Here is a 14598-nt window from a genome sequence, read left to right on the forward strand (position 1 = left end):
GAGTTCGTGGTGAACTGCATTAAAACACGAAACTATGCAGTCTGCAAACAAAATTACCTAGATATAGGTTCAAAGGAAGCAAATACAAAAGCCCTCTCTTTGAACTGATACCGTACCCAATCGTCTAAAATTACTATTGTGCAAATGAACGTGAGCAAACATCCGAAACTCATTGAACAGGTGTGGGGGCCGTCAATCAAAGCGCACACGCGCACAAGGACCAGACAAGGACACGCCCACCGGCGCCATATATGGAGTGCATTCCAAGGGGCGGAGTCACCTGACTTCCCAAGTTCCCATATCCATGAATGAAATCCTCACCACCAGTTCCTTCATGCCGGAGTCGTCGGAGTTTCACATGGACCAAAAAGTTTAATTTGACAAACAAAATGGACTACCGACGCACTCAGTTTTCCTTCTTATTTGTGTATTTATTTGTTAACAACGTATTTATTGGGATTCAGTCAAAAGAACGTAAGTAGCCTACAAACCGAGATTTTTTAAAGACTTTTTACTCAGAAAACGTTATATTTTTCTAACCTTTCACAGTTCTATTAGCTACTTCTGTATGATGATAATTAAAAATATATATTATTTGTGGACAAAAACGTAATGGTTAGATTTTCATAAATATTTCGTAGGTTTATTTACCCCTACAAAATGTACACAATTAAGACATTTGAGCCTGTTACGGACGATTTTAAAATGTTCTTTGACTTCATTTTCATGTAGCCTAACTAAATATATGATCCTTAGATTTGCTGCTTGACATGAAGGCTGCCGGAAGTGAATTAGGTTGGTTAACCTGGCCGAATGAAGAAGGGGTAAGTCTTATGCATGTTTCTGTTCCCTGTACAAACTATGGCATTAACATCCGAATAGACTCCATTCAGTTCAGGTTCGTTGATTGTACATAAATGATTTATGTACAATCAACGAATAAATGCATGAGTCAGTGTCATTTCATACTCTAAAACACCAATCAAAATGAGTCATATCCTCTGACCCATTAAAAAGCTTTTCCAAAGTGAGGCGTTTCCCCCCCCAGCAACAGGCTTAAATAACATCCGAAACCATCTTATTGTGCATTGAAGAATGTTTGATTTTCATTTTATTTATCGTGAATATTAATGTACTACTACGGCTATAAAAACCATTGGGACACTTAAAGCCACATAACGTCATTGAATTATAACAACGTAACAAAAAAGTTATAAATTAAAAGTTTTGTTTAAAAAGTGATTGTAAAAATGACACAGAAACGTTTTATATTATATAATATATATTTGTATGTGTGTGTGTATATATATATATATATGCCTGATCAAACGTTACATATACAGATATGTTTGTGTTTTGCACCAGAGTGTTTAAATATAGGACTGAGGAGAAATAAGTTTCGGTCAGAGGCTGTTGAGTGTGCAAGTTTCTTCTTTGAAGCTTTGGTTTTATAAGAATTCGCCGTGAATTCCTCTTTAGCCACACAAAGACCTCTCCAGAGATGTACCGAGAGGGTTCCACCACTTCCTCTGACCAAGCATAGTCGTGCGCTAAAGTGTTTAATTAGTCTTTTAGAGGCTAGTCTTGTCATCTTCGTTCCCTGATGTCGTGAAGGCTTCCATCAGCTCGACTCAGCTGCTGGATCCAAAAAAGCCCTTTGAGGTCATGCTTATTTTGCCAGCTATTTCAGTGCGTTCTGAAGAGTTGAGTCGTAAGGGAGTTCTACCGCGGCAGAGCATGGTGGGAAAGAGGAGAGCAGAGGCCTAATTTTTGTCTCCCACACCCATCTAATGAGATACTTTTACAAAGGTGTGATTCCCACATTCAGTATAATCTTGCTTCAGTCTAACATTTAGGATAGGCTACTGGAATATTTTAGCCAAGAAAAAGAAAAAATCAAGACCACCATACTTCCCTAGTTGATTCATTACATTAAGAATGGCACACATTGTTTGTATTTAAATATGCAAATAATGCAATATCTAGTTAAATATGCAGAAAACGGCCTTTAAAGATGTATTTTAATTGTAATCTACAGGCACAAATAGATAAAGTGCAACAAAATAAACATTTAAAAATGTATTTTGGATGTTTTCTTCACACTAAGCAACACGTTATGAAAAGCCAAGTTGCCCAACATCTCAACATTGACCAGTGCATGAAAAAACCATCTTTGACTTTTGAACAAAAAACAACTACTTTTGCCTGTAGTGTCTTGCTTTAAATTTGTGTTTAAAATACAACTACAAACAAGTTAATTCTGCTCTAGCATTGGTTAGTGAGTTTAAAGATCCCAACAAGCCTTACTTAACCAATGGTATGAGCTTGGTGTGGGACTATCTGAAAATAAAAGTGAAATACTTCGCCTTAAAAAGTTTTGTACTTCCATATTATGAGAAGATTGTAATACGATATGCCCTCTTTTCTTTCTTTTTCCATTTTTCTTAGTGGGAGGTTGTCCAGACGGTGGTGAATGGCTCTCTCCTTTACACCTACAGCGTGTGCAATGTTGCAAGTGACACCGAACAGGACAACTGGCTTCGTACGACCTTTATCCAGCGTAGGCCCGACGTCTCTCGCGTATCTGTGGAGCTGCGCTTCGTCGTCCGGGACTGCAACACGTTTGGCGGCTCGTCGCCTTCCTGTCGCGAGACTTTTGGCCTCTATCTAGCCGAAACCGACACAGATGTTGGCACGAATTTCCGCAAGGGCCAGTTTCGAAAGGTAGCCACCGTAGCGCCAGACGAGGTAACAGCTGATCGTGGAGGGGGCCGAGCTGATCTGCGGGTGAACGTTGAGACGCGGGGCATCGGGCCACTCTCCAGAAGGGGCTTTTACCTTGCCTTCCAGGATTTAGGGGGCTGTGTTGCTCTCTTGGGGCTGAGGGTGTTCTACACCACCTGCCCGGCCATGATGAGAAGCCTGGCCGCCTTCCCTGAGCAGGTGGCATCAGGAGCGCTGGCGGAGGTGGAGGGCACCTGTGTGAAGGACGCAGTGGTGGTTGGAGAAGCTGCTCCTCGAATGTACTGCACCGCTGAGGGAGAGTGGGTCGTTCCTGTGGGCCAGTGTCTCTGTCGAGCGGGATACCAAGCTGTTGGAGATTCTTGCAAAGGTGAGTTTGTGATTTTGATGTTTACTGTTTAGTTCTCTGCTTCAGCAATAAGTTGAAAATGTTCTACTTATCTGATTGTGTGGTAGACCGAAATACTGTAGATTTTTACTTAATGGCCTATGGAGGTTTCTCTAAAGCAGAGCCGTTATCCTAAAACTGATATTATAAAAATATTTGAATGCATATTAAGGAAATTTACCAGTCAGAATCAAGAATTCTAGGGAGCTGCATAAAAATGGTGACATTTTCTTAGAATTAGCTAAAAAACTTCTCAAAAATGCTGAAATCGCATCAAACACAGTATTTATTCCAAATTAACCAAAAAAGCTGAAAGAAAAATAGAAAATTTTATTTTTCCATTGACAACTGATGCTGATAATTCTGAATTGAAAAAAAACATCAGTTTTAATAATCCTGGTCAATAAGTTGGCCCGTCACTATAATATACTTAACATTACTTAAAGACAATTTGGGAACAACTGCAAGTCTTTGTGGGTGGGCAGATGGTAAGTGTGTTGTCGGGTGAGGGTGTGTTCTGGGAAGCTTGAGAGATTTTTGTGGTTGCCACAGAGCTGTCTGAGAAGTTTCTAAGAGGCCAGAAATGTGACTTCAGTCAAATGGAATGTCAGCCGCCTCCACACCCTTTCACCTGCTGGTGTATTATTTCTACATGTGTGTTTAACTCTTCAGGAAGGAAGTGTAAAGATACCAAGCTGCCATTGTAAAGAAGTGTATGTACATAGTTACAGTGGTATGATTTGCATTTATAGGTTTTTAACCATTGGACATTCTCGAATATCTCACATTAGAATATAAATGCTTGATAAATGGTTATAAATGGATAAAGGGTTATTTGTCTTCAATATTGACTTTAAGTATAAATGTTTTGCATTAGAAAAAATAAGATATCAAACTAAGCTCCATCTGCAAATAAATTGCTCTCAATCTTTTCCCAGAACTAATTTGACTTTTATCAGCCAGTAACTTTTAACCAACTAGTCCCAAGGTGATTTTGTTTGTTTGTTGGTGAATGTATGAATTAATTTCCCCTCAAGTTTGTTTTGGAATGAAAAAAAGGATTATTTTTAAGTTTCTTTCCCAATTAGTTTCAAGGAATTCCCCCAAGGTCATATTACACTTTTCCCATACCCTCCAACAGCTGATATGACTCAATGGGCAGAGCTACCATTACCTGAGTTACTTTGTGTGTGTACGTGTTTCCATGACAACGGCTCACCGCAGATTACAGAGAAGGTTTGGCATGCCCAAGGTCTGTCTGGGGTAGTCATCATATAATTAAAGGTTGGGTTGGACCTCTCCGGACACCTTTTGTATTTGTGGGAAAATGTGGTTTTGAGTAGATGCGCTATTTATACTCTACTTTTAATATGTAAAACCAAAGACATTCAAATCTATCCATTGATAGATGCACATTGCATACCAACCGCAGGGCATGTTTGTTGAACATACTGTAAAAAAGGAAACCACTGGGAAAAAGTTTGCACGAAATCTTTTCAAAAGATCCATATAGGAGCCATTAGCAAGGGCCATCTCAGGAAAGCATGTTTCGAAGACCTTGGCCTCTGGCAGCCCTACAGGAACCTGCACCTGAAACGGACGTTTAAGAACATCAAGGGAGTTCAGAATATCTAAAGGTCTTTGGAAAAGGGCAGATTCCACACATTTCCTTTTATAATGTAGTTTCCAGGAGACGTGCTAAATGTTTTGACACCCTTAGAGGAAGTGTGATGAATGATGACCCGATGCAATAGCTCATGGGAGAGATGTAATGAAATCTGGTATCTTGTTATCTTTGTGATGACATGCTTCAGGAACGAGGAGTACATGTCCAGACATCCCAACCTGTGATTCTTTCCATTCTGATTCTGACAGAGCCGTTTTGTCTTCTGTAAATTATTGTTTCACTCTATAATTTGTTCATCCACTCATCTCTTGAAAGACCGTAGTAGTTAACAACCTTTGCCCATGCCTCTTGATTCAACTTGGTTGCTTTTTTTCTCTCTATAGAGAGTGAAAAGATGCCTCAAAGCATTCAATGTAAAAGGGTTCTTCTTAACCCTAAACAACATTCGAAACAATGAAGTTGCTGTTGTCATTGTTTTCATGGGAGTTTTACGAGTGGTTTTCTACGTGACTGCTGTTCTGTTCAGCTTATCGCCACCTGCCAGTGTTTGCTAGGGACAATTGTGGTTGGTTGCCCGGCACGGATGGGGGAAGGGGTCCCATTTGAAAAGTTTCGGGGGAAACCCAAGTGTTCCAATGTTTTCATTGCTTGTGAATTTGATACAGGCCTACCAAAGATGTTGGATAGTAGCAGAATATAATTTATATAATTTATATATTGTGTAAGATAGTGTTAATTGCATTTACACATTTAGAGGTCATACTATTTTTTTTAAATTAGCTCCAATTTAATAGATTTAAAATATTTAATCCAGTTTAATTAGCAGTTGGGTGCTTTATTTCTAGTTGTCTGAGATGGGATTTTCATTGGCCAATAATGATACTGATACCTAAAGAGCAGTGTAGCCGATATAATAACATTGTATTAACAAATGAATGACAGCAAATAGGGATGTGTGGTGTATACATTTAAATATAAATATTTTTTTTTTACAATTGTAATTGAATTACAATTGTAATTATTGTAATTGAACAATTTCTTTTGATTTTATACATTTTAATAAATAAAAAAATTAGTATTGGCCGATATTGCACATTTAATTTAATTGTATTATTTTTAAAAATATATGTATTTCAAATTTTTACACATTTATTGTAACTTAATAATTATTTAATTTAATATTTGAATCAATAAAAAAATCAGTATTGGCTAATATGCATATTTAATTGTGCATTCTCATTTTCCATATCTTCACAAGCATATGAGCATAAATGCATTAGTTAATCATTAAAAACACTAATTTAATAGCACTGTTAAGTGTAATTATTAGCCAATCTCAAAATTAATATCAATTTTTCATACTGTGAATTTATAATGGTGTGTCTAATTTCACTTTACTTTTTTCTTTTTTTTTGACAAAATGGTAATTTAAATATAATTGTAATTATTGGCCATAATTATTTTAATTTAAAATATTTATAAACATTAAGGGAACATTTTCTTAGAATTTTGACTTGGAAATTGATTGACCTTTTAAACCTTTAGATTTCTTTAAAAAGCCCTCGCATTGCTCTGGCACGTTGTTGAGGACTACTATGTCGGCGAAACTGCTATTCTAACTGTTGACCTTTCCACCCAAAGGGCATTAACTATTCCCTTTGTGTATTGTCCATCAGCCAAAGACTTGGAGTCTTATCAGCCCTGCCAATCACTTGTGTCATGCATATTTTAGTGCTTGTGGGAACATAAACGTGGCACAAGTATGCAAAATGGCCTTTAGTCACTTTTCCTCACTTTCCTCACTCACTGTTTCTGATGACGCCTTGACTGTCCACCAGCGCAGAATCTCCCTAAATAGTTTCTTAGTGAAGTCGGTCAGCCTGACTCGTCAGTGGTGCCATGAGCGAGTCACGCTTTAAAAAGGCGCTTTCTAAACATATTTCACATGAAGTTCCCATGGAAACAGCTGACATATCGAATCAGATTTATTACTCATGGCTTTGGTGAAATTTGGATTCATTGCCGATTTCACGTATGCCACTCTCAATAGACACAAACATGAAGATTAGAGGAATAGAGTGGGAGTTTCCCTCTCTTGTTCTGTCTTCAAATAAAATGCACAAAGAAGAGCTGCTTTTCTTATGCAGACCCCCTCCTATAGACGTCCACTCTTATACACAGGGCAAATACACAAAACCCAATGTAAAATCCCAGCGGGAGAACTTCTGTCAGCAATCCTCACGCACCCATTCACGCTCACACTCGCACACCTCCCACCGGTCGTCAATCTGAAACTCGGCCCTTTGTTTGAGGTGAGCACTGAGAGACGGGCCCCAGGGGGGACATACTCCCCTCAAAGGAAGTTCCTCGGATCTGTGGAATCTATATTCACAGTGATTTTGCGAGCCAGTGAGTTTCTCATGCCCATTAAAAGTACACCTATCAGAACCGGTCTCTTCTTAAGACTGTGCATGTGATTCTGAATCACTGCACTCGGTCTTCTTTTGTGGATGATTGTTATATCATCACCCCCCCCCCCCCCCCCAGTCTCCATTCCTTGTTTCCGGAGTTTCTTTCCTTTGTGTTTGTTATAGCATGTCCTCATCCTTCGGCAGAGGAAGGAAAGGAGGAGAAGAGGAGACCAGAGGGCTTATATTGACGCTTGCAATTCCGACATCCTGTTTTGTCCAACGGACATCCACATGTGCTTCATTTCATAATTTTTTTTAAAAAGAAAGAAAATCTCTTTCAATGTTTTGGAAGAAGGTGACATTCCAGATGTAATTGTTCATGACAGGACTGTACAAAAGTTTAGTGACCAGTTTGACTGGTTTTTATTTAAAACAGTTGGAGTGTCTTCCGGTTGCATTGTGAAGTGTGATCAGTTTATTGTATCGTTGAATACTTGAATGCCCGTCGGCTGCACCATCTTGATTTGTCTCTTGTTGTGTGCAGTTGAGAAAGACTGACCCTCCCTATATGTGCACAATGGCCTTGAATCTGTGCATTGTGATGTGAATCTCTGTCCTTTTATTACTTGTCTCATGATCACCTGTGTTTTTTCCTGCTGTCTTCTTTTCTATAGCTTGTGAACCAGGTTACTACAAGAGCACAGATTCCAGTCAGCCATGTGACGTGTGTCCAGATAACACCAAGGGCTCGGGTCGTGGAGCATTGCTGTGCCCCTGCCTGGAGGGCTTCTACCGGGCCCCAACAGACCCAAATTCTGCTCCTTGCTCTTGTAAGTTTAAATAATGTTTTTTTTTTTTTGCACTAGATGTTTGATTTTATTAAAGGGAAAGTACACCCGAAAATGAAAATTAGCCCATGATTTACTCACCCTCAAGTCATAGGTGTATATGTCATTCTTCTTTCAGACGAATACAATTGGAGTTATATAAAAAAAATATCCTGGCTCTTCCAAGCTTTATAATGGCAGTGAATGGCCGTTTCTATAAACGTGCATCTATCCATCATAAAAGTGCTCCACATGGCTCCTGGGGTTAATAAACGCCTTCTGAAGCGAAGCGATGCGATTATGTGAGAAAAATATCCATATTTAAAACTTTATAAAGTAAAATTACTAGCCAAACGAACATACGGATTCCACTTAAGTGTAAAGCGCAACTTATGCGAGTAATGCGACGTACTGCTGATATTTATACTACGCCATGATGCACTACGCTACTTCCGACGTCACAACGCTACTTCCGACGTCACAAGTCGCGCTTTAGGTGTAAGTTGACCGTTTGGCCGGAAGCTAGTATTTTACTTTGTAACGTGTTAAATATGGATATTTTTCTTACACAAACGCATCACTTTACTTCAGAAGGCCTTTATTAAACCCCCGGAGCCGTGTGGAGCACTTTTATGATGAATAGATGCACTTTTATGATGGAGAGATGCACTATTATGATGGAGAGATGCACTTTTATGATGGAGAGATGCACTATTATGGAGTTCAAAACAGAAACGGCCCTTCACTGCCTTTATAAAGCTTGGAACAGCCAGGACATTTTAAAATATAACTCTGATTGTATTCGTCTGAAAGAAGAATGTCATATACACCTAGGATGACTTGAGGGTGAGTAAATCATCGGCTAATTTAAATTTTTCGGGTGAACTATCCCTTTAAGAAACTTTCTTGGTTGCTTTTTTCTGCGTTCTTTTTAAATGTAGCATCTAAACATTATATCATGTTTTGCTCTTCTAGCTCTGCCTAGCCCTCCCCAAGACTTGCATTACGCACCTCTCCTGACAGCGGGGAATTTGCAACTGACCTGGCGCACACCGGCAGACACGGGCGGCAGAAGTGACATCACATACAGTGTGGCGTGCGAGCGCTGTGAGAACGGTCTGTGTTCGCTGTGTGGTGGGAGGGTGAGATTTGAGCCTGCGCAGACGGCCTTGAACGACCCCGAAGTTGTGGTTAGCGATCTGGAGCCTAACGTGAACTACACGTTTACAGTCGAGGCCCAAAACGGCGTGTCCCAGTTCAGTCGAAAGAGAGCCACGGCTGGCATCAAAACAGTGCTTCACTTCACAGGTTAGATAGTTTTAGTTGAAAAAATATAAAGCCATTGAGTGACAAGCAATGGTTCTGTCCACAGTGATAGAGAACATACAGCCATTTGCATTTGAAATGTTCCTTCATGAAACTGAATTTTATACCAATGAGGTGTCTTCAATCAGGGCACTTCGACCAATAAAATGTCCCATTGCTTGTCACGGATGGACAAGATTAACAGATTAACATTGTTAACCTTAATTGAGACATTGTTTTTAGCCAAAATACTGATGATTTGTGCCGTTTTATTCAGAAGGCCCGAGGGTGCTTTACCTGAGAGTTGAAGATCAGACCACCAGCAGCCTCACGTTATCCTGGGTCGTGGACCACCATGTGCAGAATCACAACTCCCTCCGTTATGAGCTCATGTACCGCAAGAAGGTGACTATGATATCTGATTTAGTTCACAAAAAAATAAAAAGAATATCACTTGGGTGGTAGGATAGTATACAACCATCAAAACCCTGGAAACCACTGGGCCATGTCCTAAACAACCACACAGAACACCTTAGCAATGCCTTGGCATTGTGGAACCGTAGCATTTTCTTCCGAATGTTTTTTCAGAAATATTTCTTGCATGCTTTCTCTCTCTCTGTGGCCTTTCCATGTTTTCTTCCTTTACCATTTTAAAATAAACGTTTAATTTCCTCTTCTCATTGTTTTATAGGAGGATCCTGGAGAGATTGATGTCACCACCTACACTGTTCTGGTTCTGGAGAAGAACTCTGTGCAGATTAATGACCTCTTACCTGGCACAAAGTATGTGTTCCGCGTTCACACCCTGACGGCAGAAGGCCATCCCAGCAGCCACAGCGCAGAGCTTGAATTCGAGACACTGCCTCTCGGTAAGTGCGTGTGAATATATGCGTGGGCATTTCGTTCTAGTCCTTAAATGCTTTCACGTATGAAAGTACGTAACCTTGATGCATTTGTGATAAGCTGTGGGTGGTGCATGAATGTTTGTCAGTATGAGTAGAGTGAACTTTTTTTTTCCTATCTCCAACAGCAGAATCTCAGACACAGAGTAGTTCCATGGTTGTCATGGGAGCCGTTGCTGGGGGCGGAGTCATGTTGCTGATTGTGGCGGTTATTTTGCTTCTGCACAAAAGGTTAGAGAAGCTATCTCTACTCTCACTTTTTCCAGACCGCAAAGCAGGATTTCCCAACTTTGCCTTAGCCACTTCACCCTATGCCTGCTCACACTGTATACATTCCAGCTTTGAAGTGCAATCATTCTCATTTAGGATATCATCAAGATAGGATCTTAAATTAACTCACTAATGTGATGTTGAATGTTCTTTCATCAGGAGGCTGAATTCCCATGTCCGACGGAGGGTTGATGGAGATTACTTTTCATGTCCAGGTAAGAAACTAATTGAATTTCTTTAGCATTTGTAAGTGCATACATGTATTTGGAATTCAAATCCAAAGTATACTTTGGTTTCTGCGTACAGTCCACTTGACGCAAATTTCGTCACCACAATCATACACAAAGTTTACACCTATCGTCTCATTTTACAGAAAAACTCCTTCCTTTGAAGACCTACATTGACCCCCATACATATGAAGACCCCTGTGTGGCTGTCCTCAAGTTTGCCAGTGAGATTCACCCTAGTCACATCACCAAGCAGAAAGTCATTGGTGCAGGTCAGTGTTTCTTAAGTATTAATTATATAATATTATAGTATTTAATATTTTGAACTAGCTTTTATTTGAATTTCTTTAGTTTACATTCGTTTTAGTATCAGTTTTATTTATTTTGTTGTGCTTTTGTCATGCATTTTGTTTGTGTCTATATATTCAGTTTAGTAATTTTAGTGTCTATTCTGTGTCTTCTAAAATGTTTTACTTGAATTGATATTTTTAATTAACAACTGTATTTCCATACTGCTCCAAAGGAGAATTTGGCGAGGTGTACCGTGGTTCTCTGAAGGTACCAGGCCGCTGCGAGGTCGCAGTAGCAATAAAGACGCTGAAGCCAGGCTACACCGAGAAGCAGAGGCAGGACTTCCTTAGTGAAGCCAGCATCATGGGCCAGTTTTCCCATAAGAACATTATCCGTCTGGAGGGTGTTGTCACCAAATGTAAGTATCAAGCTATAAAATCATGTTTCTGGTAACTGTCTTGTTAATTTGAAACCCATTACATAAAACAGAGCAAATTTAACAGGATGTTCTCTTCTTCCTATCATTTCAGTCAAAGACGCCATGATTATCACAGAGTACATGGAGAATGGAGCTCTGGACCAATATTTAAGGGTATGTCTTGGTCAACGATTGTTTACATTTCTGCGAAATGCATTTGCAAGGATGTAGAAGTATCATTGATGTGTTTCTTCGCGCTCCACAGGATCACGATGGAGACTTTTCCTCATACCAGCTCGTGGGAATGCTCAATGGCATAGCCGCAGGAATGAAGTACCTTTCAGACATGAACTACGTCCATCGGGACCTCGCAGCTCGCAATGTCCTGGTCAACAGCAACTTGGAGTGTAAAGTCTCAGATTTCGGCCTGTCGCGAGTGCTGGAGGACTTTCCAGAGGGAACCTACACCACTACTGTAAGTGATATGAATGCACAGAATAGTTAGAAAAGTACATAAATTCATTAAAACATAATTTTCATGGTTTTCATACTACTCTTACTCTTTTAGGGAGGAAAAATTCCTATTCGCTGGACCGCACCAGAGGCAATAGCGTACAGGAAGTTCACTTCAGCTAGTGATGTGTGGAGTTTCGGAATTGTCATATGGGAAGTGATGTCATTTGGAGAAAGACCCTACTGGGATATGAGCAACCATGAGGTATGAGATTTCTAATTATTTATTAATGCTAATTACTCATACTTTAGGAGTTTGACATAAATTGGGTGATCAAACAAAACAATAAAAATGACCCAAACCATAACTAATGAACAGAAAATGTATTTTCTGCGGGCTTTTATGACTTGAGCCAGGAAATGACCACCTAGTAATGCTTCACTTAAAACACATTGATGGCCTCTGTGAGCATGAGCTTCACCATTTTCTTCATACTTTTGATCAAAGGTGATGAAATCCATAAACGAAGGCTTCAGGTTGCCGGCACCGATGTGCTGCCCATCTGCGGTTAATCAGCTGATGCTGCAGTGCTGGACGCAGGACCGCTCTAAACGGCCACGCTTTGTTGATATCGTCAACTTGCTCGAAAAGCTGCTTCGCAACCCAGAATCACTCTCGGCCATTGCCAGTATCGACCCACGGTAAGAATCGGTTTACAAAACGCTAATGATAAATGTTCTAGTGCAGAAAACTATAAAGTTTTATATTGTGCTGTTCAATAAATATCTGTTTTTTTTTGTCCACAGTGTGTCTATCCGTCTACCCAGCACTAGTGGTTGTGACGGCGCCTCCTTCAGGTCAGTGGATGAATGGCTGGAATCTATCAAGATGGCCCAGTACAGAGAAACCTTTGCCCTTGCTGGAATTAAAACTATGGAACAGGTGTTGCGCTTGAAAATTGAGTAAGTATGCCTACTTTCATCCATAAACAGATGACAAAATGAACCAATTATAAAAGCTTATGAATTATTGAAACTTTATATGGCCTCATCTAACCCGTTCCTCCTTTTCTTTTTCAAAAAGGGATATTAGTAGTATTGGAGTACGGCTGCCAGGTCATCAGAAGAGAATAGCCTACAGCATTCTGGGCCTGCAAGACCCGACGGGGACCCTGGATCTGTTTGCAATGTGACAGTGCGGTTGACTGAAGCAGACCTGTTTGCAATCGGCAATTTAGCTGGCCCAGAATGGATTGAAAAAAGACCAGAATGCCCTCCTCCAATTGAATGACTCCCTTTAAAAATATAAACACTTGATATTTTGTTTCTCCTTTTTTTTTTAAAGCTTTTCATTTAACATTTTTACATGTGTCAGATGGACCCTTATTATGCACTTTGTGATTCTGTTCCTACTTAAGCCATATTGATTCGCTGCATAAGCACACAGTGGACACATGATGGTCTGTTTTGTGTATGATGGTCATAATTTGTGCCATATTGTAACTACTGTCTCAGGTCTGATGATAAGGGTACTATCAAGAGTACAATGATAGTAACCTTAAATATTACTGTAGTGCTCATGCCATAAAAGTCCACATATTTAACAAAGTTGCCAAATGTGAGAGGTTGAAGTCTGATTAAGGTTGTACAATTACAAATGTAAAACGTTTAGTAGTAAATGTTCAATGCTAATAGATTTTTGTCCAATTGTTGACAGGCATCTTCCTGGCACAGGATGTTTACATGTCATTTCAGCTCTTTTTTTATTTAATATTTATTTTTTTTAATTTATTGTCTGTGTTTGTAAAGAAAATGTACTGTATAGTATTAAAATATTTTATAAGTCTCATCCTAAGTCATTTTTTCAGTTTCACGCACCTCACACAAAATTCATGCACTGACATGCCCTGAAATGACGTGTGCACAAAAGTAGCAATGTCATTGTGCTTTAATTTATTTCTATAAATATACAAAACATTTTTATTTATCGACTCAGTATATTACTTTACTAATCTAGTTTAAATTTTTCTATTGGTTAGTTGGCTCTAAACCTCTACCCAAATGTGGTTTGGAAAGCCATTCACTGAAGCGCAGACAAAGAGTCTCTAATAGACTTGACTCACTTCAGTCCATTGAAGATGAATGTGTGTGAAGAGTAATGAATCATAATAGTCAGGAATTAGCTACCTTTGTAGATCAAGAGGTCCAACCAGTGGTAGAATCGAAATGCATGTATGCTGACTGTGGTTAGGGTGTGTTTAATAGAGAAGCTCTTAATTGTGCAATGTGGCAGTTTACAGATTATGATTCCATGCAAGTGTTCTCATAAAGAGGACATTTATAGCACAATATACAGACTTATTACTGGCATTCATTAAGACAGGTTTTAAATAGTATTTAGCTATAATTAAATCCAAGATAATAGTCAACATAATTTCATTAAAAAAAAAAATTATAATCTTTGTCAGTTATGAGAAAAAAGAGAGATATGTCCTGTTTGTTAACAGATACAGACTTTTCATCGATCTAAGCTTTAGATTTTATTTTTTAAATGGCATTGTCTGTAGCTGCCTTACCTATAATAAGCATATTTTTCCATGTTTAAAAGACGATGCCTAATTTACATATATTTCGTAGTTTAATTAATGATTAATGAAACTGGGCTAGACTCAAAATGTTTAACCCCATTATTTGTAATTCCTCCAATACCAATACCATATCAACCTGAAATAGACTT

At 39.2% G+C, this 14598-nt stretch overlaps 1 protein-coding gene across 3 annotated transcripts; it reads left to right on the forward strand.

The window, feature by feature from the left end:
- The first annotated feature begins 275 nt into the window (after positions 1-275).
- Positions 276-13710, forward strand: epha2a (eph receptor A2 a). Of its 3 annotated transcripts, none has more exons than XM_079629044.1 (17): positions 276-474; positions 757-824; positions 2449-3112; positions 7843-7998; positions 8971-9303; positions 9578-9705; positions 9992-10169; positions 10331-10433; positions 10632-10687; positions 10846-10971; positions 11223-11408; positions 11521-11582; positions 11674-11883; positions 11977-12126; positions 12370-12563; positions 12669-12824; positions 12946-13710. In XM_079629044.1, the coding sequence occupies exons 1-17, from the start codon at positions 309-311 to the stop codon at positions 13052-13054; spliced, it is 3045 nt and encodes a 1014-aa protein (XP_079485170.1). In that variant the 5' UTR covers positions 276-308; the 3' UTR covers positions 13055-13710. The 3 variants fall into 3 exon arrangements, with proteins under 3 accessions (XP_079485170.1, XP_079485168.1, XP_079485169.1); XM_079629042.1 differs by having other exon boundaries at positions 288-474; positions 9581-9705; XM_079629043.1 differs by having other exon boundaries at positions 288-474; positions 10334-10433; positions 12946-13709.
- The last annotated feature ends 888 nt before the right edge of the window (positions 13711-14598 follow it).

This window comes from Phoxinus phoxinus, assembly GCF_949152265.1.
Source record: "Phoxinus phoxinus genome assembly, chromosome: 11".
NCBI classification, from domain to species: domain Eukaryota; kingdom Metazoa; phylum Chordata; class Actinopteri; order Cypriniformes; family Leuciscidae; genus Phoxinus; species Phoxinus phoxinus.

Coding starts and splice junctions, on each gene's coding strand:
- epha2a (XM_079629044.1), top strand. CDS start 309: ATGAAATCCTCACCACCAGTTCCTTCATGCCGGAGTCGTCGGAGTTTC. Junction 7,999..8,970: donor AAATTCTGCTCCTTGCTCTT/GTAAGTTTAAAT, acceptor TTGCTCTTCTAG/CTCTGCCTAGCCCTCCCCAA. Junction 12,825..12,945: donor GTGTTGCGCTTGAAAATTGA/GTAAGTATGCCT, acceptor TTTTTCAAAAAG/GGATATTAGTAGTATTGGAG.